This window comes from Podarcis pityusensis (assembly GCF_964106645.2).
Source record: "Podarcis pityusensis genome assembly, chromosome: 2".
Taxonomy (NCBI): Eukaryota; Metazoa; Chordata; class Lepidosauria; order Squamata; family Lacertidae; genus Podarcis; species Podarcis pityusensis.
In genome coordinates this window covers 29111171-29136895 of record NC_138029.1, presented here as the reverse complement: position 1 = coordinate 29136895, position 25725 = coordinate 29111171, and the positions used below count along the sequence as shown (strand labels likewise).

Below are 25725 nucleotides of genomic sequence, written 5' to 3'. Positions count from 1 at the left end.
AGCCGAAAGCCAACTTTCAGAACTCCAAAACTGTGGGACAAGCAGCCACTCTCTTCATCTCCTTTTCTGAATAGGGATTTCCTTAACTGTTGTGCCAATCTCCAGGGTGGGCCTCACAACACACAACAGGGACAGATGATGCGCTGCTGAAAAGTAGTTGTGGGCATGTGGTACTCTGGGCAACTGTGGACGAGGAAGTCTAGTTTTCATTCAGAAGGATCAGGAACTCCAACACGGGTGCCTGATTTCAACTTGCAAGGGCTGGAAGAAGGTGCCCAATCCAATTACCTTAGGGAATTCGAGTTCACAGAGAGGTATGTTGGTGGTTTCTGGTCCAGGGCAGGGACAAGCTGTTGCAAGGTTTTGTGATCCTGGAGATTCTAGACATTACGACTCAAGAAAAGTGCACGAGAGAGAAGTGTACAGCCAGCAGAATGGCACCAAGAACAGCACCTGTCCTCTGGCCAAGCTGTGGCCAGCCCAGTGGAAAAATGTGCCAGCTAGGGGAGGCATTGTTTGGAAGCAGCGGTGTGCTTAATTTCACTTGTGCCAAGGGAGCAACACCGCCTCTCCCTCAATACAAGGTGTTTGAGGCAACAAGCCCTGCTCTGTAAGCTAGGCCAAAGGAGGGAGGTTTTCCTTGGAGCTAGATAATAATGTTCTGAAAAGTCTGACTGAAGGGCTCATCAAGGCCGGTGCCAAGCCCGTTCAGCTGCTTTGTAATGGATACATTCTGCTAGCCGCACCTAAGGATCTCCTGATGTGAATCAGTGGAGCCACCAGTGAATCATATTTAAACAAAGCAATCAGCTCCAGACTGGACACTAATAGGATACCAAGCCAGGGCTACAGCCTCCCTTATCCCAAGGCTTTACAGTACACCCCTCAGTCTGAGCTACCATTTGCTGCTCCCTCGGGGCTGGGCTCCTTTCCCATCATTCATAGCTACACTAATGCCCTTCAACTCTGACCCAAAAGGTGGCTGTATATCCAGCCCTGGATTTCATCCCATCGTTGCCTCCCACTTAAAACCTTCCAGGTGTCACTGCCGCCCTCAAGAGAAGCCCAGGGCTCCTAGTCTTTCCATGACAGGAATCTGCAACGCCCCTTTCTGTCCCAAAGCCATGCACTCCTTGCCCCGCACATGCCTTGGGCTGGTGCCCCTCAGTCCATCCACAGCCCACCTGCCATCTTATTTCCAGTGTGGAAAAGAGCATGGAGGTTGGTGAGAGACGACGACAGGCTAGCTGAGAGTGGGAGGCTTGCAAGACTTTTCTGCGAGAATGTGTGTGATATTTGGGATGTCCTGGGCTCTGAGCTCCAAACAGCTCAGCTTCTGCAGTGTGTGCAAAGGACAGAGGCTAATTTGCACTGAGGCTTGGATGAAGTTATCTACCGTATTTTTTGCTCTATAAGACTCACTTTTCCCCTCCTAAATAGTAAGGGGAAATGTGTGTGCATCTTATGGAGCGAATGCAGGCTGCGCAGCTATCCCAGAAGCCAGAACAGCAAGAGGGATTGCTGCTTTCACTGCGCAGTGATCCCTCTTGCTGTTCTGGCTTCTGAGATTCAGAATATTTTTTTTCTTGTTTTCCTCCTCCAAAACCTAGGTGCATCTTCTGGTCTGGTGCGTCTTGTAGAGCGAAAAATATGGTGACTGGCCACTGAGAGCTGCTGGATACTGTAGCTGCCCCTCGTTCTTCGAGGCAATGCCCCTTTCTCCAGATCATCCCGAACGTCCCCTCTACCGCCAAAAATAACCTCCAACCACATTTCAAGACATCATTGCTCCACAGTGTTTTTTTATTTTGAAACTCTCGTTTGGCAGCTTTATTTGGGCTTCGGGGAAGGGACCCCACTGCTGCGGCCAGATCATTAAGTGAATGGGGCGGAAACCGGGGAATGGGATAAGCCCAGGTTGTCCCCACTTACCCCATGTTACTGAGGCAACTCTATCAGCCCTGGAAGCATCAATTCAAACAGCGCATGACACACACATTCTCCGTAGAGCTGCCCTGGCTTACAAAGGCAGCTGCCTTGATTGCCATTGTTGCAGCAAACAGCACCCATTCATCCCTGCCCTGCTGCTGCACGGCAATGCACAGCTCCAAACCCATCCGTCTTAGCCTCTCATTTCTCTACCTGACAAGCCTTCTGTGACTCAGCCAGCCCACATCTCCTGTTTTCTGTGGGTCTCCTTGATTCGATGTGCAGCTTCCTCATTGTTCTGAATTGTAAAGCAATTTTAGAGTTTAAAAGCAGTGGTGGGACATCTCTCTCCCCACCCACCTACCCGCCTCCGCCCCAGCCTAGCCATGCTAGAATCTCAGACATCTGTGGCTCACACACTCAATATGTTTGTGAGTTTGGGGTGGGGGGGTGGGGAGGTTTGCTGGAATTTATTCTAGAACCTAGAATAATTGAACCAGCAACAAACTCCTACCTCTCCTGCCCCAAGAGAGTTGGGCTCACACTCTCATAGTTTGAGCTGACAACTTCTTGTTCACTTTCCTTTTAACAACACTTGGCAAAGGTACTGCCAAATGAAAATGGGTAATAGATAATGTAGATCTTTCACTGGTCCCAGCTTTTGAGTTACTGAACAACCATTTTAGCAGAAGACGACATTAAAAACTGAGCATTTATGCCCTCCGTGGATAAATGCAATTGATTATTTCAGACAAAGCAGCAGTTCATCCATAAGGTATACTTCACAGTACACAACATATACTTATATGCACACACAAATATATAGGATACATACGCACAATACTTTATACTAGAATCAATGGAAAGTGAATACCTGGTTTTTGTTTTGTTTTTACAGTCTACACACAATCAAGATCTAGTGCATATTTTTTTTGCCCCCTGAAAAGCATTTGAGAAACTGCTTTCATTCTGAAAATAATAGCTCGTTGCACATTGATTCTGCATTTCCCTGCATTGTGTCCATTTGAAAACAGATGAAAATGGATGTAGCCAGTGATGCTGTTTAGTGAGTGTATACTAAAGATTGCAATCACCCCTTCCTTCTTCATTCACCTGGGGCACATGCAGGGAGGGAAAAGAATAGCTAACCTAATCAAGGGGAGGGTTTTCAAAATTGTATCAAGTAACCACACCCACCTTTGTGGATGGCAGGATCTGGAATCAATCTAGTTTGGAAGCAACATGTTGGAGATGGCTGCATAATGGATTCCAGATCGAGAAAAAACTACATTTTTGTGCTGCAAATGCATTTGTGCGCATGCAGCTAGATATATATCTATGGATATAGATACACAAATCCAGCGCAACTCATATGTCTCTCACCTAATCAAACACCAGGAGGGAGGGAGGGATAGTTGGCTGATATATTTAACTTGAAAAAGAAATGGCGCCCCTATGTACTTCCTTTGCCAAAGTTGGAGGCTCAGAATGCAATGAAGACCCAAACACACATGAAAAATGGCAGGTTTCCGAGAGCCTTCCACAGTCAAAAGCGCTATATAAATGCTAAGAACTATAATTGTCCAGCTAGATTTCAATAGCCACTTCAGCCGGGCTGAAATGCAACAGGCACTGAAACTACAGATTGATCCTGAGAGACGTGACAGAACTATATGATGTTATAGCAGACATCATATAGACAACTATATGATGTTAAGCAGACAGGTCCTGACTTGGGCATGAAATGGCGATATGGGGGAAGCCTACAAGTGAGGCAGAAGCAAAAGGGATTTTGGGGGTGTGAGAGAGAGGGGTGGCTGGGTGCCCAGTGGACTGAGGTATCTGAACAGAACAAAACTGAGGAGTGGAAACAAGGGCAATATGGCCAGAAGTGAGGAAGCCCAACTCTTTTCCCCCATAGAATCATAGCTGGAAGGGACCCCGTGGATCATCTAGTCTAACCCCCTTCAACGCAGGAATATGCAGCTGTCCCATTCAGGGATTGATCCTGCAACCTTGCCATAATCAGCACCACGCTCTAACCAACTAAGCTATCTTGTGTGTGTTTCATGATGAACTCAAGTGAGTGAACTCAAGCAGCTGAGCGGGGGTTTTCCCACTCCTGTTTCAGGTTCAGGAACCATTACAGAAAAGGGAACAGGCTATTCTGGTGGTTGGAAAGTTGTAGCTGAGCCCAGGACACAGGTCACTGGGCTCAAGCTTGACTTCCCCAGAAGAGCTGCGCTGGGGAGGGCCTCACCCAGCCCCAGCCTCTGGGGGCTGTGCGGGAAATACTCAGACAAACATCTGTGCAGCTCCCAGTCAGGTTTCAGTGGCTGGAAAAGGAGGCCAAGTTCTGTGGGAGAGGCCTGGCCCAAACCAGCTCTGCTGGGAAAAGGTTCAGCAGCGAGGACTGCCTTGAAAATAACCTCCAGCTCTGGGCTCCATTGCAAACGGAACAGCCGCCATCTTAGCGCACACCAAGAGCTGAAGCCAGAGACATTCCAACTTTAAAAAAAGAAGTCACACAGAACTTCGAGAAGCAGATTCATGCCTAGTAGATCCAAACTCAGAGGAAGAACGCTAATACCAGCCTCTCCTCATAGCTACACAAATGTAGTACTTCCCAAACAGGAGGTGCTGAGCTTCAATTCTGACCAGAAGTTATACGCTCTGAATGATGCAAGTATTTTCCATTAACCCCAGACACGTGCTAATTTCCTTTATCTCTCACAGGCACTCTGCACATGTTCAGTTACACAATTATCTCACAATTTAATTCTAAGCCCCGACGTGGAAATTTGATTACGGGGCCAAGCCTTTATATAACCCAGCTCAAATTAAGTGCTTCACAAATTATTCAGTGCACATTTCCTGTCTCGAAGAAGTGATGCAAACACACATATTTCCTGCTGTGTAATCTTCACAGCAAACAAACGCTACCTACCCAAAAGCATGCCCATGAATGCAAAGCCAGCACAGTCAACCATAATCACACCAGCGTGCAGAATGTAAGGAGGAGAGGGAGGCTGCATTCAAATGCATGGTGCGAAACAACAGAAATGTAATGCTGAGCACTGAAGAAGCGCCAACCCAGAAACGCAGAGAGGGCATGTCATGCACAACCCGATAAGTATCATAAATTCGCCTTTGGTGCATTCAAGGGCTCTCAACGCACTGCCCTCAATATGTGTAAGGCACTGTGAAGCAGGAAGACATAACCTTGCTAACCTTTTTAAAAAATAAAATAAAAAACCCAACAATGTGGCTGATGGGAAACTGACCCACCTCCACTGGCTACCAAACCACCAACTGCATACCCTCCCAACATTTCTCCAATGAAAACAGGGACGTCCTATTTAATAATAAGAATTCTGCTATTTATACCCTGCCCACCTGACTGGGTTGCCCCAGCCACTCTGGGCAGCTTCCGACAGATATGAAAACATAATCAAACATTGAACATTAAAAAAACTTCCCTATACAGGGCTGCCTTCCGATGGCTTTGGGGGGGGGGTCGATTAGCTCCATACCCTCCAACATTTCTCCGATGAAAATGGGGACATCCTAAGGAGAAGCGGGACATTCCGGGATCAAATTAGAAGCCGGGATGGCTTCTGTGAATCTGGGACTACCCCTGGAAAATAGGGACCTTTGGAGGGTCTGCAACTGCAGTAAGTGCATTCCGTGTGGAGTTTCTCAGCTTTTTGCACGTAGAAATTCATTTCCTCTTCATCTCTTTGGAGAAGCAAAGGGAGGGAAGGCCTGGAACAAGGGAGGGGACCTTGCCCAAGGGAACTTTAATGAGTCAGTAGCAGAGGCAAGGCAGCCCGGGGACTGCTAGGCCCATTCCTATGCTCAGCCCAATCAGGAGCTTGTTTCTCTTGAAACAAGCTCCTTGGCCGCGAAGGCAAACCACAACATGCATGAGTCAGTGACTAGCTCTTAAGGGTTTGTGCCAGTGAGGGCGAGGGAGGCAAAAACTTGGCTCCAGGGCTTCCGTTGCTCAATTCTTTGGATTTGCGAAAATTCTGGGAATGGGAAAGGCCTGGGTTTGCGCCCATCCTTGAATCAAGAAGGATCTGGGGGAAAGTGTGAAAACAACAACTACCAGCACCACCACACAAACCCAGAAGCCAGCACGATATCCAATGTGCTGCACATCCCAAATACCATTTTCCACACAGTAATATCACGTGGTCTGTAGGTACGGTTGTTGGCTTTTGTTTTCAAAAATTATGGCCCTTCGGGTTGAGTGGCTCTGAGCTTATTTAAAATATATTTCATTTTTCTTTGTGAACGCAACCAGCTTCAGGGGTGGGTGGGTGGGTGGGTGGGTGTACGCTTTAAAACAACCTGAAGGAGTCAGCGTCGCTGAGCATATGTGAAATCTGTATAGATATTATGCGAAGCTATAAGAAACACACACACATGAAAAAAAATATTGCCTGAATCATAGAAAAAGTCTAAGCCATTATGTATACATCTGATAAGAACATGGGAGTTCAGCTAGTAAAATTTTGTCTGGTTGTTAGTCTTACCCATAAGGCAGTTTTCTTGAGATGAGGAGAACTCACTGAGGAAATCTGAGAACTTAAACTTCCACTTTTTTTTTAAAAGAATATTTTAACTCTTACATATAACTGTCTAAAAATGAGAACTGCTGCATGTGCCCCAAATGATTAAAATTCAAATAAAAAAGGGAAATAAGTAATAGTCACCTTTTTAAAAATCTGACAGTTTTTAGTCACTTGTAATTTTAAGGACCTGATGTCTTGACTTTTAACAGTTTGGGGTGGTTACTCCAGTTTGCTGGGGCCAGAGTATTAAATTACAATAACACACAACCTAACTGCTCCTTTGGTAAGTCCTTACAGTAGGGAGTTCGCAAACTTTTAGGGCCTAGGAGCACTTTTGGAAATCAAGAAACGGTTGCAGGGACCATGAAATACCCATTTCACAGAAGAAGATCTGAAAATGCTCATAACTCCCTTGAAATAGGCAGGACACTTAATACATACCCCCAAACAAATAGAATACAGACAAAAAAAAGCCCAAAAAGCAAAACGCTCACCTAAATAACAACAAAACTCTGTTTAAAATAATAATAATGAAACATTGGAAGAGTCATAGAAGGTGCCAAGGAAAGACAGTTAAACTGCCCACATGATCAAGTAAGTGGTAATGCTGAGATATCTGAACCCTCATCTCTGAATTCTACATATGGAGACAAAAAAATCCCAAAATGGCCCAGAGGTAGATTGCTAACGGCTTTGTGGAAAGTTGCCAGGTTCAGACTAGTAACACACTTGTCAGTGCTAGTGACAATAGGGCACAAGGTGGATCACTTCCAGGCTACCAGCTGGAACGAATAGGCAGATCCCAAAGAAAGATAAAAATAGATTGGTTGACTTTCTACTGTACAGCAAAGTACTTGGGAGCTCCTGTCCCAAACAGCCATGTACAGCAGTGAGAGCATAGAGCCACAGCTCTGGCCTTCTTGTTAGCAACCCATCTTAAAAAAAAAAATTACATTATGCATAGCTCGTTGCCAGGATGCCCAGGCTCTCTGTGACAGATGCACAGCCAGCTGCGCTGTGCCCGGTTCTAGATAACGCAGCCAGCCCTCTGCGTTCAAGGGCATGTGAAAAATCGCCTCTCTTCCAAAGCCAACCAACCATAAAGATTCCCTGAGCACCGTCCTGCCCTCCCAATTCAGACAGTTCCCACTAGAGCCTCTGCGTGTACACATGACGGAGCGAGACGGCACCTGAATGCAATATAAACACATGCACTGCCCAATTGTATCTGCGTTCCTTCTCCCGCTTGGGGCTTTTCTCTGCTCTGAAACCCCTGGTCCCCACCTCCCCAGCCTGCACATCTCATCAGAGAGGGCGTCTGAATGAGGCCCATAATCAACGCCCAGCCTTAATAGCTGGCAGTGGCAAACATAGGAGAAAAATAGCCTCAAACTGGCCTGAATTACAGGTTATTAACTGTAATTGGATATAAGCTCTCACTGGGTCTTTTCAGACTGTCCACAGGTTGGTGTGGAACAGCGATGTGTACATTTCAAAATTCCTCCTGACCACATCAAGGGATGCAAAGTCTGCCTTAAGCTCAAAAGTGCGGCCTGCTGAGCCAGACCCAGCAGCTCCTTCTGTAACATCAGGGGTTTCCAGTCTTTTAAAACAGAGCTGAACTGGTGTGTGTGTGTGTGTGTGTGTGTGTGTGTGTGTGTGTGTGTGTAAGCATTGTGGTCTGCCCCCCCCCCCCTTTAAATACCGTGGCTTTCTCTTTTCTCCCCTTTGATGCCCCCTGGTCCTTTTAGATAGCATTTGGGCTTCATTCAAAGTTCTACAGTAAGGACAGACAAATTCTGCAATCCGAGGCGTCAATCTGAATATGCTAACTTAATTGGATGGCTGTTTCTGCTTCCAAGGTTCACCTTTTCAAAGAACCTGGTAATTTGTGTGGCAACAAAAACCAGGGTGAGAAAAAGAAGAAAGGTGGTGGAGGGGCCTGGCAACAGTGATCAGCGGGATCAGGAAAATTATGAACAGTAACTTTCTGGAAAAGGGACAGAGTGCTGTGTCGAAGCGTTAAAGCCTTATCACTTGCTTGCTGAAATCCAAGTCAAGCAGCTCCTTTGGTTTCTGCAATTTACATCAGACATGACCCACTAGCAATCCTCAGCAATTACAAGACTTGCAGAGTTGGTTTTAAGAAAATATAGGTGTGATTGCAATTTGTAAGCCGCACAGAAAACACTGAATACAGAGAACCTTGTTCTCAGGTGCTCATACATAGGATTCCGCTGCAAGTTTCTTAGGATGTCAAATATAAGGGTCCACATTAGCACAATAGAGCTCACGGGTACTCAGAATACATGCACACTGGTCTGGAATCCTCCTTCCCTGTAGGAGTCAGCACCACTTCTGCAAAGATAGGAGTTATGGTTGCCACCATTTTCTCCGGCAGGTCTCCTGTGCTTTTAAACAGCTAGCGATTTGGAATTTAGCAGGTGAAATGGTGCTGTGGAAAGTCACCTGCTACACATCTTCGCAGGTTGAGGATCAATTCCTTAGATGGCATGTGCCCCAAAGCAAATACTATTCTCTTATTTCAGTCCTGGGCAAGAAGAGCACTCCGTTCTATTCCTGAGTTGGTCGGATGTGGAAGCCTGCAATTACGGAGAATCGTGGGGCATGAGGTTTGGGGCGCTGGCTCTCTCTATCCGGATGCCCACACATTTTTCCCAGTGAGGAAATCAATGTGCTTTGACGAGCACCAAAAAATCTATCTACCCTCAAGCAGCAGGAGCACCAAACAGTGTTGCCAGCTTTTGGGAGGGTGAGGCTAAGGTGGGAGTTATTGTGCCTCTACTAGACATACGAGAGGCTCAAAAGGCAGCACATGGACCTTTTCCCTGCAGGGAAGCACAGTGTTGAGTGGAAGAAAAGGAAAAATCCTGTTCCTGTATTTCTGCCTATTACTCAGGTGCTGACAGCAGCTCTGCCAGGTTGGCAACAAAGACTGGCAAGCCAAGCAATGAAGCAGCCTCTTTCAAAGGCTATCCAGGTTAAACCAGGTCCTATACCCCTCTCTACCTTGTCTTTTGAGTCCCAGATGCACCAAAGATCTGCCTCCCCCAGGCTACACGAGAATGCAAGCTCGTCCACCGCCCCATCTCACCAGCAACTTCCCATTTCATTAAGCAATAGGTATGACGTCTAACCATCTGTCCTCGCTCACAGCGCACTGTAAAGACTGGAACCAAAAACAGGCGCTAGCAGGAACCTCAAATGTATGGAAGCCTCCACTCCAACTGCTGCTATGGCTTCTCCTGCATCTCTGTGGACATCCAGGCAGCCAGGAAAGTCTCGACTCCTGGCCAGTGCAGCAATCCCTAGAGCAGGTCCCTCCCTCCCAAACACAATGTTCCCTGGATGAGTGGGGTGGAGGGTGGGGAATGGATGGGCAGCAAAGAGTGGGGAAGAGGTGGCAAACTTGGGATGGGGAGAGAACATTGTGCAAGCTCATACAGGAGGCTGGGCAGGACAGCAACTGCACGCAGGGCTCTTTCAGCTTTTCATAGCATTTCATCATGGATGCAAGTCTTAAGCCAGCAGCAAGATGCTTAGCTGGCTCACATGGGAGGTTGCTATTTGGGTAAAGGTTTGATGCATGCAACACAGGCGTTCTTTCAAAACTTCTGCAATTCCAACGCCTGACGTCTCTTGGCTTCGCTCAGAACGAGCTGAGCTACGGCAGATAACATAACAACCATTTTAGCTGGCGATGGTGGGAGAAGGCAAGGTCAGCTTGCTTAAAAATTCAACTGAGTTTGCAGGAATTTGGGTCATTTTTACAGAGGGCCAGCACGGTGGCTGGGAGAGATCCTGGTTCAAATTCTAGCATTTTTGCATAGTCTTGGGCAAGTCGCTGTCTTGCTTGGTTACTTTACAGTTAGGGGCCGTTTCAACAGGAAAGAACTTCTGCTAAAATGGAAATGTCTGAAATGTAGAACGTCTTTCTCAAACTTGGCATACATTGCCCAAGCATCCTCAGAGGCTCTAGCTCCTGTTTTGTGGTATGCATGGTTTTTTTTTTTATAAAAAAAGGGGGAAAACATTCATGTGCTCCAAATATTGTGGCTTTAGCAGGTACACAGTGTAAGGCTATAACATGTACCTGTTACAATCGCAGCACATTAAGTAGTCAGAGCGAGAAAGGAATTGCAGAGCATTTTGAGGAATAAAAAAGGTGTAATGAAGCTGCTTGATAATAAACTGGGATAAAATCCATGGGACAGTTCTCCTGTGCACACCCCACTGAAGTGAATGGGAGCTGTGCAAGGTCACAGTGGTGGTTCTCCCCCCCCCCCCCGCATATCTCACCCTAATTTAAGTGGTCCGGGGAAAGAAATGGACTGCGACACTGCAGCCTCTTGAGTCGCCTCTCTCTCTGATGCAGCCGCATGCAGCTTTGTAAGGAAAGTGCATAATCAAAGCCGTTTTCAAAAAAATAAAATGAGGGAATGTGCAATCAGTCATAGTGCACTCTGTACTATATAAATTCTGTGCCAGGTGAACAGAGCCAACTCAAGACAGCGCAGAAGTTCATCCAACTGGTTGGGAAACAGGTATTTAGATTCTGCTTGAGGAGGAAGACCCCATCAAATTCTCCACCCTCCTTTATTATACTGTCTCCCACTGGTCAAGCTGCTAGGGCTAATGGGAGTTAGGAGGCCAACAACGGTGGCTGGGAGGGCTCAGTGTTGGCTAAATGTTGCTTAGATTTAGGGATGCAACTGGTTTCACTTCACTCAGAGCAGTGAGCTATCCTCAAGATGTGTGTGTATGTGTGTGTTTTTAAGGTTTGTACAGTGGTACCTCGGGTTACATACGCTTCAGGTTACAGACTCCGCTAACCCAGAAATATTACCTCAGGTTAAGAACTTTGGTTCAGGATGAGAACAGAAATTGTGCTCCGGTGGCGCGGCGGCAGCAGTAGGCCCCATTAGCTAAAGTGGTGCTTCAGGTTAAGAATGGACCTCCGGAAAGAATTAAGTACTTAACCTGAGGTACCACTGTATACACATTTGAATGCAACTTTTCCCAAGTCAAAAGCTAACGCTATATTGTGCTGACTCATGAAGACGCGAGTCAGGTTTCTATTTCTGTTATAGATGCTCAAAAGTCCTGCCCCCCCCCCCACACCCACATCACATAAGTCCTGCGTGTGTATGTGTGTGAGAGAGACAGGGGGAGGAGAAGAAGGAGGAAGAGGAGAAGGAAGAACTAAATGAAGGTGCCACTAGCTCAATTTACTGTTAAGACCAGTGATCTAATCCAGAGATATATTGCTGCAAATAAAACGGTGGGAAGATTACATTCGAAATTGCACATAAGCACACACACACACACACACACACACACGCACACAATTAACGGCTGTTCATCTGAGGGTGGGGGTATGGGAGCAACAGCGTAAGAGAAAGCGGCTCATTTCCATGATAACGTTATATTTTATTGAAACAATCTCTAAAGTTTTGGCCCTAAAAGTGTGAAAAGGCCTGTGGCGAAACCAGCAATCTGGCAGCTCCCTTCGTAAACAGTTTAGCAGGTGCCGTAATAAGGAATGGAGAAGCCAACGGTTGCAAATTAGCACCCAAGTAGCTTTGCAAGACAGGCTAAGAACTCCTCCACGCCCCCCACCCGCCATTGCTGGGTCTCCAAAAGTCTTCCCCTGTAAGTGCTGCCATCACCCGGTGTAATCTTAGCCTGTCTTGCTCATCAATCAATTTGCCCCATAAAGCCCTTTGACACACTGAAATATCAGAGAAACATCCACTCCATCAGCTTATGCAAACAGAGCAAATCTCACCGGGCTTTTCCAAATATTGATTACGCTTCCTAATTTATAGCAAAATAATAATGGCAACAATGATTGCAATAATAATAATAATAATAATAATATTAATAATAATAGTTGGGAGCAGCAGGGGGGAGGCATGGGAGGAGCGAGGAGAGAACATGGTTGTGTGCGAGAGAGAATGAGATTGGGAAAGCAGCTGGTGACTGAAAAATAAATTGCAACCAACATGGAAAATGTGGTGAATGTTTTGTGGTAAATGAGGGGTGACAAGCTAGAGACAGAGGAGGATCAAAGAAGTGAGGGAGAGAGGGAGAAGGAGGTGGAATTTCTTACAGAGACCTTTTTTCAACCCCATCCAACCTGGCAAGAAGGTCTCTTTACACAGGAAAATCTTGGTACCTTTATACAGGCCACCGTGATTCAAGACTGTTTCACGCATTTGACACATAAGAAGCAAACCCAGGTTTGTCACCCAATATGTATTTGAACAGGGAGCAACCGTCAACCACAGCTCCCTGATTACTTCTATTTATATTCTGCTCTTCAGCCCAGATAGACTCCCTTAGCAGCTTCTCATGAAAGCCCATCACAAGATACGACGTGATGTGCATCTTATGGGATGTTTAGAGCAGGCAACTTGCACGAGTGTACCTGTGCAATACACGCATTTAACAAACATTATATGCTGCAATGTTAGAAAATATGGGGCAAACCATGGAGGGGCGGTGGGGAAGTCAAATGTGAAATGGAAAAGCATGTATCAATTTGTAAACGTCTGAAACTTAGAAATAAATATAATTTATTTTTTAAAATGCACCTTTTACAAACAAGTGAGTCACATTCACTCAATATTTTCAGGCATAGCCTTGTAAAAGTCTTAAGGTTGAACACCTAAAAACTTTATAAAGACTTTGAAGAATCGATACATGTTTTAATAGTCTATTTTCAACAAAACTCATGCTCGTGAAAAGTGAGAATAGACACCCGCCCCTCAGATCACTACAAATAAAGTATATAAGGAGAGATGGCAGAAGGCCCAGTAAGAATCCCAGCCTCTGAGGAGGAAGTGGAGGTGAGGTAAGTTAAAAAGGGGAGTTGGGAGCGGGAGGTCAGATCTCCTGGGCTGTTTTCCTAGGTAATCTACAATTCAAAGTATTTTCTCCCCCCTCCGCTAACAGATCTCTGTGTTTTAGGTTCATGGAGGTTACTCTAGTTAAATCTTATTGTAAAGAGCTCTGGAGAAAAGCAAGCCCCTAACTAAACGAGGTCAAATCTGTAGAATTTGGACCCCAAAAATGAAAAGGAAAAAAAGATGCTGTGTTATGGTCCCTGCCTGGCTCTAAGCACTACGTAACAGAGCAGTTGGCACAGCTGCATAAACACCGCTGTCTGGGAAGCAGGGAAGTTCACAGGGACTGCTAGAGTGCACTCCTGAAGAAACAGGATGGAGAAGAAAGTAACCCTTCCAAGTTCATCCTGAAAGCACCCTCCAAGTCCCAAACCTGTTCGGAAGGTAACTGGAGAACTTCCTGGAGCTGTGTCAAAAGGCAAGAGTGGATGGTTTCTCAGTTTCGCCTCAGCAAGCCACCTGCGCCCCATATTGGACTGCAAAGCATGTGCCCAATCACAACCTGTGTGAACACCTTATAAAGGGGGGCGGGTAGGGTTAGGGTAAGAACATAAACTCAACTTCTGTCATGGTGTTGCAATCCCTCATTGGAACTCTCTAGTGACCCCCACATGGCAGTTCAAAGAGTTGCATGATGCTGAATATTAGAATCCACAGAAAGGGAATCTGGGACGCAAGGACCTACAGTCAGAAACATAGGAAGCTGTCAGTCTATTTAGTCCATTATCTAGCCCACGGGCAGGCAAACTAAGGCCCTGGGGCCGATGCGGCCCAATTGCCTTCTCAATCCGGCCCGCAGATGGTCCGGGAATCAGCGTGTTTTTACATGAGTAGAATGTGTCCTTTTATTTAAAATGCATCTCTGGGTTATTTGTGGGGTCTGCCTGGTGTTTTTACATGACTGGAATGTGTGCTTTTATTTAAAATGCATCTCTGGGTTATTTGTGGGGCATAGGAATTCGTTCATCCCCCCAAATAAATAAATAAATAAATATAGTCTGCCCCCCCACAAGGTCTGAGGGACAGCGGACTGGCCCCCTGCTGAAAAAGTTTGCTGACCCCTGATCTAGCCTAATATTGTCTACTCTGACCATAGTATCAGCTACCCAGTGTCTCAAACAGTAGTCTTCTCCATCACCTCCTACCTGATTCTTTTAACCAGAGGTGCCAAGAATTGAACCTGGGAATGTCTGCATCGTGTGCTCTGCCAACGGGCTATGGTCCCTGCTGAAACAATGACGGCCAGGAAAAGAGTGCTAATCTTATAATGTTTATTTGGGACTTCCCAGAATTAGCCCTGGGCATGGCTTAAGATCATATTTCTAGGTACCCTGAGGTAGTCCAACCTTGGATACAGCAGTGTGCGTTTGTGCGTGCGCGTTTGCAGCCATGTTACAATTTGGTGACTTTCCTATATAATGGAAAGAAATGTATTATTTTTGAACTTATAAGTGAGCTTAGGGGACAGATTCTTCTTAGAGCTTGATGGTGATTATCTGGAGGCATCTTAAAGCAACTGACTTTAATTATTATCTTGTTAGTTATGTCACCGAAGTAGAAATGCCGTATGAGATCAGCAGATCTTTTCAGTCCTGCTAGGCCACTGCCCCACTTCCGACTCTGGCAACGCTCCACGCCTCAGAGAAAGCTTGGCAGTCGCCCCATTGTGAGACAACCAGTTTATTTAAAACAAAACATTTCTATCCCACTTTCTTTCCCACTCCAATGGAGATACTCAAAGCAGCTAACAATATATGATAAATTAGGGTGGGGTGTGTGTGTGGCAAAATCCCATAATGTAAGAGGAGCCCAGGAAAATGTGCACCCCTTGGAAATACAATACTTAAAAAAAAAAAAAAAACTTTTAACTCTTTCAGTTTTGAAAATATGTGCCCGGTCAATTTTGGGGTCCTGTTAGAAATTGCAGCCTAGGCCTCAGTTCCATGGCAGGGAGTTCTCCCAAGGGCTGACATGCTGAGGGGCAGACGAGCAAGTCTTCCTCTTGATGATTCATAAAACAGCTGCTTTCCAGTGTCAATGAATATCTCCTTTGCCTCCCAGCAGCCTATAGTTTGCTTCCTCTGTTTGCCCCCCTCTCCACTTTCCTGAATGCCCATCTCCTTCCTTGTAGAACAGGGTTTCCATGGAACAGGAACCTCTGGGAGGGAGGAAACTCTGGGAAGTGGAGGGGAAGGGCAGACTGGAGGAAACTGTTAACACCATCCAAATACAGTTGTACCTTGGTTTAAGAACTTAATTCGTTCTGGAGGTCTGTTCTTAACCTGAAACTGTTCTTAACCTGAAGCACCACTTTAGCTAATGGGGGCTCCTGCTGCCGCTGCGCTGCCGCTGCACGATTTCTGTTCTCATCCCGAAGCAAAGTTCTTAACCCGAGGTTCTATTTCTGGGTTAGCCGAGTCTGTAACCTGAAGAGTCTGTAACCTAAAGCATATGTAACCCAAGGTAAAGGTAAAGGTACCCCTGCCCGTACGGGCCAGTCTTGCCAGACTCTAGGGTTGTGCGCTCATCTCACTCTATAGGCCGGGAGCCAGCGCTGTCCGCAGACACTTCCGGGTCACGTGGCCAGCGTGACAAGCTGCATCTGGTGAGCAAGCGCAGCACACGTAACGCCGTTTACCTTCCCGCTGGTAAGCGGTCCCTATTTATCTACTTGCACCCAGGGGTGCTTTCGAACTGCTATGTTGGCAGGCGCTGGGGCCGAACGACAGGAGCGCACCCCGCCGCGGGGATTCGAACCGCCGACCATGCGATCGGCAATTCCTAGGCGCTGAGGTTTTACCCACAGCGCCACCCGAGTCCCAAGGTACCACTGTACAAACCTGTGGAGGGCAGAGGGTGTACACAAATGGAGACTGAAGGCTGAGCCTGTGTGTATAACAAATTCAAGTTTGGTGGGCAAAGGGCACTGCAAGTAGGGACATCTGACACCCTTGCTTACCATTTTTATAAAAAGCGCTGGTGCTCAAGCCTGTCTGGAAGACATATACCTTGGAAACCCTTGTCTCTAATCCTCCAATGTGTGTGGGGGGGGAACCACTCTGCACATGCTCAGAGCATTCGATTAATTCTTTGCATATTCCTCCGAGCTCTGACACTTGTTTGAGGGATGAGCTCTAGACTGAAACCTGCTCCAGCTTAGGCCCTGAAGTAGCCTAGGGTCTGCTCTCAACCTCTGGAGAGGAGCTCAGTAAGTTTCTCGGCCAGGAAACTTGAAAACACTCTTGTTAGCACTTGCAGTAAACAACAGAGCCAAGGCCCGAGTTAGGCTGCTTGTCACACACAGGTGCGCTGGCCACATGCAGGCAGTGACAGTACACAGGCATCCTTACCCATCACACAGCAAAAGGAGGGAGGGGGTTCTGGTGGGCCACTTAACCTAGCAACTTCCCTTGAAGTGCAGGGACCAATTTAGTGAAACCACCAGGGATGTCTTTAGAGAAGAGGCTCTTGTCCCCAACACACAAACACACACACACAGCCCCTTCAGAGAGGCTCACCAGCTGCTTCAACAAACAAGACCCCGCTACAAGTCAAAGCAAGCTGGGGTCAGAACCCATCCTAGTGACCCATTGGCAAAGCACACGGTTACCTCTTGGCTCTCGTCCCCTCATCTCCCAATCAGTTTCTGGTTCCTTCGGCTGATAACGCCAGAACTTGTTAAAACAAGGCGACTACATGCATGCGTGACAGCCTCCTCAGAGGACGGTTCCTGTCAGCCGTGTCTCCCAAGATGGCTGCATCCACTTCAGGAGGGGATTGCTTGTAACCCTCTTCTTTAACAGGCCCGGAGCTCTCCGTATAGATTTAAAGATTCCAAGCCCCTGAGAATTGTTTGGATTTTCGCTATAATTACTTGGGGTCTGCTTGGCTGCCGGCCAACGAGGAGTGCTGTGCCCTCAACTGATGCCTCTCTTCCTAAAATAAACTCCCAGAGAAGAATTGGGAGGCAAAGTGGGGAGAAAATGCCATTTACGCTCCCGGCAGTTCAGATCTCTTCTGGCGCCATTTTTGCCTCTCTTTTGGAACCCAAGGGGTGGGTGCATGTGGGGTAGAAGAGAACACCAGCTTGCAATATTTCCCTTACAATATGCAAGGTACTGGTCAGACATTCAGAACATCCCTTCTCATTGCTGCCGTTCTCAAAAACTCCCATGTTCCCTCTCAGCGTTGCTGGAACCAGGGAAAACAATGGGGTGCATTTTTTTTTCTTTTTAGGCCCATGAGAGATAAGCCAGTGAGTAATACCAGGGAAGACTCTTGTCATCTGCTGCCTGTAAGTTCCCAAACTTTGGCACAGAGAGAACGGCAAAGCCTTTCATTAAGACATCAAGGCATGGACTCCTAGAAAGGCATATTCTGCAGCACCAAAGCAATATTATGAAGGCCAGACTCTCCCTCAGCAGACAAATTAGCTAGCGACAGAAGTAGGCTTTAATTATACAAAAGTGCTGGCAATTTTTATTTACTTTTTTTGTTGCTGTACCATTACATAAACTGCCTGGAGCTGGGGAAAGGAGGCATATAAAATACCTGAAGTTAATAAACATTAACAAAAGTGCTTTAGATATTATGTTGGCTTAAGATACTGATTGCTTTGACAACAAACAGCATGTGGATTCCTTTAAAAAATGGTAAGGGGAGAAGAATAAACCGTTTTGCACCAAGCATCAGTAAAACTGCAAATCCTATATCTACTAACCTGGGTCTAAACCCCACTGAACTTAGCTGGACTTGCGATATACAATAGAACTGTGCTGTTCATCTCCGGTAGTTGAAAAATGACAGCAAACTAAAAGAATTGATTTAATGTACCATAGTTTTCCATCTATAAGACGGCCCCATGTATAAGACGCCCCCTAATGTTGGACATTCTTTTTTAGGGGAAAAACCTAGTCTTATACACGGAAAAATACGGTATATGGTACTTTCACACCTTGTTCTCTGAAGTATCCAACACAGGGCACCATCAAAAAGATGATATACGTATGGAACATTCCTAAAATCCAACATGGCTATGTGGCAAGTTCATCGGGGTCTGCTGGCAGAAAAGGTGTTTTAATAAAGTATTAATAAAACAAAGTAAGTGAACAAGTGGCCTTGGCTTAATCCAAAATAAATTCAGGATATTTTGAGATTATCTGCAATGCTTTGGGTAAATGGCATATTTTGTTTGGGGAGAAGACAGAAAACTAGCAAAGTTTATCTAAGAGATTCCATTGCACCGGCGAAAATACATTTTTCAGAACCTGTTCACACACGCTATATTTTCTGTCTACAAGACTTACCATATTTGGGAGGCTGAAACAATGTAATCTGTAAAAGAGGTATCATGGCTATTGGTCCACAGCAATAATTCAATTCTGACAACACGTTTTACAGCTGTCACAATCACAGGAATTGCCGCAAGCAGACCTGTATTCAGTATCACCTGATACCTTAGGTTTCCACATGTATAGCATGTTTTGCATGTCACAGTAAGCCATAGGTTTCTTAAAAAAAAATCTATGGTTTTATGTGAACACCTAGTGTGCTGGTGCACATTGCTGAAAAGGTCTCACTCCACATGAGTCAACAGTCTGGCTTGTTATAATATAGAAACCCATGCAATTGGCTTATTTCCCACAATCAAACCATGAGCAGTAAGTCAAAAACAAACCATGGTTACCATTCACGATTTCTCTGGAGTGGAACAAACCACAAACCTGGGTTATGACATCTCATCAAGCCAGGTTCTAGTTTGTTCCTAGTGCTGTAGCAGCATCAGAGGATGAACAGAACAAGAACTTTTGAGCTGCACGTACCAGCATGTTGCTTATTCATATTAAGAACATAGGAAGCTCCCTTATACTGAGTCAGACTGGTAGTCCATCTAGCTCAGTGTTGTCTACACCAGTTTTCCCCAAACTTGGGTCTCCAGCTTTTTGGGGGGACAACAGTTCCCATCATCCCTGACCACTGGTCTTGCTAGCTAGGGATGGTGGGAGCTGTAGTCCAAAACCAGTGGAAGATCCAAGTTTGGGAGACTCTGGTCTATACTGATCGGCAACGGTTCCCCAGGATTTCAGGCAAGAGTCTCTCCCAACCCTACCTGGAGATGCTGGGGATTGAACCTGCGACTTTATGTTTGCACGGCAGATGCTCTTATCACAGAGCTATGGCCCTTCCCTAAAGTAGGAACACAGGTTGTTGTTTTTAGCGATGGTTTAACACAGGGGTGGCAAACCAGTGGCTGATAGAACAGCATCTGGAGGACTTCAGGTTCATCATCTCTGGTTTAACGGGACCTGCAAACCGGACTTTTGTGTGCTTACGAACACATTCCAAACTGCTTGTTTAGACAAAAATTAAAAAAATCAGTATTTTTCAGCTATTAATTTCACTGCAAACTGAAACTGTGCAACTTGGATAGCAGCTAGTTATTGCTTTGCCCTCCAATGCAAATCACAAAAGGCCGATCAAGAAAGAGATACGCCATTATGAAAGCTTACTTTTAAGTTACTTTCCTAAGTTCTGTCCACATATCATAATAAATGCAAGTTCTTCTCCTCTTGCTCTTCTCAATTCAATCTGTGCCTTCACCCAGCGGTTACAAAGGGTTGTGGTTGCTGTTTTTTCTCGGGTGCTTGCACGTTTCTGTTTCCTGTCAGGGCTCCCTTTTTAAATATTTGGCAAATAGGAAATAAATGCTGAATTCTCCCTGTATTATAATTTAAGATTAATCCATATTGTTATGGGCCTAAATAAATGTTGTAATATTGAAATGCAGTTCAAATTAGCTTGACAGAGTGCCAGAAGCACAATTAAAATGTTATCCAATGGGTAATCACAACCTAGTCTCTACGTTGTAAGTGCCACTTGCAATCTGTCGCCTTTTGACAAGAGAGAGAGGGCGGGGGGAAGAGAGAGAGAATGCAGAATAGATGTCCTGATCAATGCCAATGGTTGAAAGCCCAAACAGATCCTGAACTTCTTTGGCTACAAAACTATAAAGCATTCTTTATACTCCTGTCTGCTGGTAGTGGGTGGGAAATATTGAAAGCAGGATATCCAGGATTTGGATACCAACAAGCTACCCACTAAAGATAAGAGTTGGACAGCCGGGTTTGTTTGTTTTTTAAAGACCACGGAAGGTGGTTTGAAAGAGGCATCAAAGCCCATCTTGTATATACAGTCTCATTGCACTATCACTTCATGTGCATTTTTGTATTGTTATAAAAACCTGTTTTGCATGAGATGACTGTGAGAAAAACGAAATACACATATATACCTAATAATTAAAATGAAACACTCTTAAAAACTATCTTCTGTCTCCAGCCTAAGAAGGACTGCCTACTTGATCGGAATCAAACTGAGTACGGTGGTACCTTGGTTCTCGAACAGCTTAGTTGCTGAACGAATCGGCTCCCAAAAGCTGCAAACCTGGAAGTAAGTGTTCCGGTTTGCAAGCGCTTTTCGGAAGCCGAACATCCGACACGGCTTCTGCTTCAGTGCAGGAAGCTCCTGCAACCAATCGGAAGCTGCGCCGTGTTTTCAAACGGTTTGGAGAGTAGAACAGACTCCCGGAATGGATTAAGTTCAAGACACAAGGTACCACTGTAACATCTAACTTAGTCTGCAATCCTAGCCCTGCTTACCTGGAAGTAAGAGCCTATGAATTCAACTGGACTTAATTCTGAGTAGACATGGCTAGGAGTACACTGTTGTTTCTGATTCATAAGGGCCATGAGAATGTGCAACAGGAGGGAAAAATCGATTATCAAGAGTGGGTTTCATGCCCAATATCATAATCTTCTTCTTCTATAGAACATTAAATCTCTTGCTCCTGCTGATAAAAATATCTGATCATGGTCAAGTTGCCTGTTGCATGCTATTTTACCATCAAGTGTTTTAAAATGGCATTTTAAATGGCATTTTCCATTTTCAGTCCTCCAAGTGACCAACAAGAAGTGGGCAGAAATGTCAAACTGTGTGGAGAACTTCTCATCTCTTCCTGTAGTCCAGCAGGAAGGCGAAACATATTCTGGGACAGAGGTGGGCAGAAGGCAGATTAAGGATCTTTGAAAGGTTTACAACTGGTGAAATGGAATTTTCAGAGGAAAACCAGTGGCACAGATCAGCAGTACCTCTATTGCTGCATTGCTACTATGAGCTGTGATGCAATTAGGAAGAAGCATTAACTGAAAAGCATCTTTCTCCTGCCCACTCTAAATGAGGTTGCTGAAACGGAACACTCGGGGGGAAACAAGGTGTTGAACTTTTGTGTGAAAGGACTTCTGGGCTCGGTTCTGGACTGGATCACAAATACTTAAAATCTTAGAATTGTAGAGTTGGAAGGGACCCTGAGAGTCACCTGGTTCCACCCCCTGCAATGCAGGAATCTCAACTAGATCATCCATGACAGATGGCCATCCAACCTCTGCTTTAAAACTTCCAAGGAAGGAGAGTTCACCACCTTCCCAGGGAGTCCGTTCCACTGTCGAACAGCTCTTACCGTCAGGAAGTTCTTAAGATTTTAAGTCGGAATCTCCTGTCTTGTGACTTGGACTTAGCATGTGTTCAGAGGCGCCCTATTCACAGAGACGCTATTTTGCACCTAACTTTGGTTGTTGTTTTTTACTAGAACTGAGATCCACCAAAGAAGATCTAGCAAGTTTTAAGCCCTGTCCTAAGATATTAGCTAGAAACATTTTCAGCTGTATTCAACAGGCATGGATTAAGAAATGCAAACTTATGGCATAACTTATTTTGCTTGTTTATTACATTTATGAAACTTCCTTCCATCGTGAAACAAAGGTGTGCACATGCGCTTCCCAGGTAAGTAACTCATCCAGGTTGGGCCAGACCCAAACCTGCTTAGCTTCAACCAAGACCCATGTCACCTTCTCAGTGGAACACACATCCATTTACAGCCAACGGAACTGTTGACATCTGTACAGTAAAGGGTGATTCCTCAATCTTTAGTGACGCAGACAAGCACATCAGGTACTTGGCCACCATATCTCATGCATACTCACCATACTTTGAATATTCTGAGGTGGGGAGAGCTATCAGTTCATGCATCCATAAGGTACACTTCCTAGAAGTGCCTTTGCTTTTCTAGCAAAAAATAAACTGCTTACCTAGTCCTGGAGGAACGGAAGCAGAAGAAACCCTAGCACTGTCACTGGCTGAGACAATATCTCCCCCTGAACCCTCTTTCATTTTTTTAAAAAAGACTGTTCTCCTGATATGTACAGTTCCCTTGCAACATTTATGTGGCATCCTTACAAAAATACAGAGATAAATTCATGCCTATAGCATCCTTTTAACAGTTGGTGCAATCATGAGACGTTGCACAAAAAAACCACAGGATGAAAAAGCCTTTCCCCGCTTGCATGCCTAGAGTTTGTGTTGATTAAGATTACGGTGCGGTGTTTTCAGACGACAACTGGTGGTACAGATCAGACTAATAGAATTATATTAGCTATAATGTGATTAGGAACAAAACAAAAAAAGTATTATTTGCATTCAGTTTTATCTCCACTGGGCCTGATTAGATGCAAACATAGATGGCTTCCAAATCATACTAGAAAAAGAAAAAGACCTTAAATGTATGCTTTGCTACTTGTTCCAAGAATAGGGAAACTAGGCTTATTATAAATTGTTGTAAGGGATATGCAGTAATCCACGTTTGGGAGAGGGGTGATGTTTTGCTGCTCCAGAAGTTTCTCCGAAAGCTTCTGAGAAGTAAAACTAACTGCATGAAAATGTATTTAAGGATGAAGGAAAATGATAGGTAAAAGATAATATCCAAGAGATATTACAATAATGCAAAATGTGAAGTTTAGAAAGAGTAACAGGCAAAATTTCAGGCCAGTGAGCTCTGCAAGGTTTTGGGGTTTCCAGCAACTTTTGTTGTGAAATGTGCCCTAAAAACAGATCCAGACATTCATGAGTAGATAGTGTGGAAACTCCTTGCTGTAGAAAGCCAAGAAACACATGCAAACCTCTAAAAGACAAAGCAGCTCAAAAAGTCAGAGATTTCAAGACCACTTTCACATGCCAGCTGAATACAGTGGTACCTTGGGTTACAGACGCTTCAGGTTACAGATTCCGCTAACCCAGAAATAGTACCTCAGGTTAAGAACTTTACCTTAGGATGAGAACAGAAATTGCGCGGGGGCAGCGGGAGGCCCTATTAGCTAAAGTGGTACCTCAGGTTAAGAACAGTTTCAGGTTAAGAACGGACCTCCAGAGCAAATTAAGTTCTTAACCCGAGGTACCACTGTAACGTCTGTTATCTGAGCCCCTCTTGTTTTGGGTCCAGGTTTTCAAAGAGCCTCTAACATGGGCACATTAATGGAGAATCCAGCCACACTATATGGTAAAAAGTAATTGTTCGCTACCGTTGTGTCGACTTTTAACATTCAGATCTGTTGCTCTGACGTTCCCCATTCTCCTACCAGAGGAGGTTTTCAGCCACGCAGCCAGTGGAGGAGCTGGATCGCTCCTTTCCTTTGATTTGTATGTACAGATATACAGAATTGTTAAGTTGGAAGGAACCCTGAGGAACATGTAGTTCAACCCCTCGCAATGCAGGAATATGCAGCTGTCCCATATGGGGACAGAACCTGCAACCTTAGTGTTATCACCACCACGCTCTAGCCAACTGAGCTATCTAGGCTGGAGTGATGTCACCGTGCTGCATCTCACCTGTGGCCACCAGGCACGGTTCTATGGACTCCCCCTGCAACCATAGCCTAAAGCCCAGTTTGGAAACCGAGATTAAGGTGGTCAACATTTGCTCTGTCCACGTTACCCATCAACTGCCTGCCACATTTGAAAGCTTTTGCTCTTTAGAGATTTCTTTCAGACCTTGGATCATTCTCTTTATTGTGTGCATGCGCGCGCACACACACAGAGCAACGTTTAAGTTTCAAAGGTAGATTCCAAAAACTGAGTGCAAGACTCCAGGAACAGCCTTACATGTGCCCTACAGTGGTCAAGAGGTGGGTCTTTTCCCCCCCCTCTTCCCCCGCCCCTAACCCCTTGCAAAGGATAACATTAGCCTTGTGTGAGGCAGCATACCGTCAGCAATAAAGGCAGATATGCAGCAAATCCTCCTCAGCTCTGCCTGGCGGTGAAATCTGGAACGAAATTAGAATTCAGAACTGCTGCATCCGTGTGGTTTCTTACACCCACTGCAGCCTGCAGTTGTTCCCTCTTCACCCTGGGTGGTGTAATTCACACTCTGGGAAGAACTGAGTGTAAAATCGCTGTTACTGTGATGCTGGCAAGTTTCACACCTCCTTAACAGCGGTGTGAACCAGGTAAAGGCACAAGATCCAAGGCCATTTTGTCCCTGTATCTCTGCCCCCCCATTCTCTTGGTGAGCCTCCCCAGCCATCGATAATTCCAAGGAATTGTACATTCCAACCTTGGCCCCATTCACTTGTTTTCAGAGATCATGGGAATGCAGGTACAGCAGAGGGTCAGTGCCATGTGTGGAAGTCCTTAGCCCCTCCCTTTAGCTGCCACTTAACCCCTGAAAAGCAATGAAAAGGGACATGGGTGGCGATGTGGGTTAAACCACAGAGCCTAGGACTTGCAGATCAGAAGGTTGGCGGTTTGAATCCCCGCTCCCGTTGCTCGGTCCCTGCTCCTGCCAACCTAGCAGTTTGAAAGCACGTCAAAGTGCAAGTAGATAAATAGTTACCGCTCTGGCAGGAAGGTAAACGGCGTTTCCGTGTGCTGCTCTAGTTCGCCAGAAGCAGCTTAGTCATGCTGGCTACATGACCTGGAAGCTGTACGCCGGCTCCCTCGGCCTATAGAGCGAGAGATGAGCGCCGCAACCCCAGAATCGGCCACGACTGGACCTAATGCTCAGGGGTCCCTTTATCTTTACCCCTGAAAACCACAATTTTACCTCCACCCAACCAATTTTGGAACCTAGATAGAGGAGTAACAAATTCATCCTCTCCCCACCAACCGCATCTAGGCTCCAAAACTGGGGGCAGTCTAGGCTCCAAAATGCAGCGGAACGGGGCAGGGTGTGTTTCCAGGCTTTTTCCATGGGTGCTCCGATTATATGCAATTTCACGTAAGCGTGTGGTGCCTTGGAACATAACCTCCATGCAAATCGTTCGCTGCCCGTGCAGGTGAAGCACTTATGGGTCTCCATCTATTGTTGTTGTTTTGGACTACAATTCCCATCATCCCTGACCACTCATCCTGCTAGCTAGAGAGGATGGGAGTTGTAGTCCAACCCTGACAGGTCTCATTTTCCA

General features: G+C 45.6%; 1 protein-coding gene across 8 annotated transcripts in view; it reads right to left on the bottom strand.

The window, feature by feature from the left end:
• Positions 1-25725, bottom strand: part of BAHCC1 (BAH domain and coiled-coil containing 1) — a 118039-nt gene that overhangs the window by 53080 nt on the left and 39234 nt on the right. The window contains exon 1 of one of the 8 annotated variants that reach the window (XM_080994324.1): positions 17049-17085. The exons of the other annotated variants lie outside the window; for them this stretch is intronic. Coding sequence (XP_080850450.1) covers positions 17049-17070 — 22 coding nt within the window. The 5' untranslated portion in view covers positions 17071-17085. Of the gene's footprint in view, positions 1-17048; positions 17086-25725 lie in introns of those variants that run through there. 8 annotated transcript variants of the gene reach the window in all.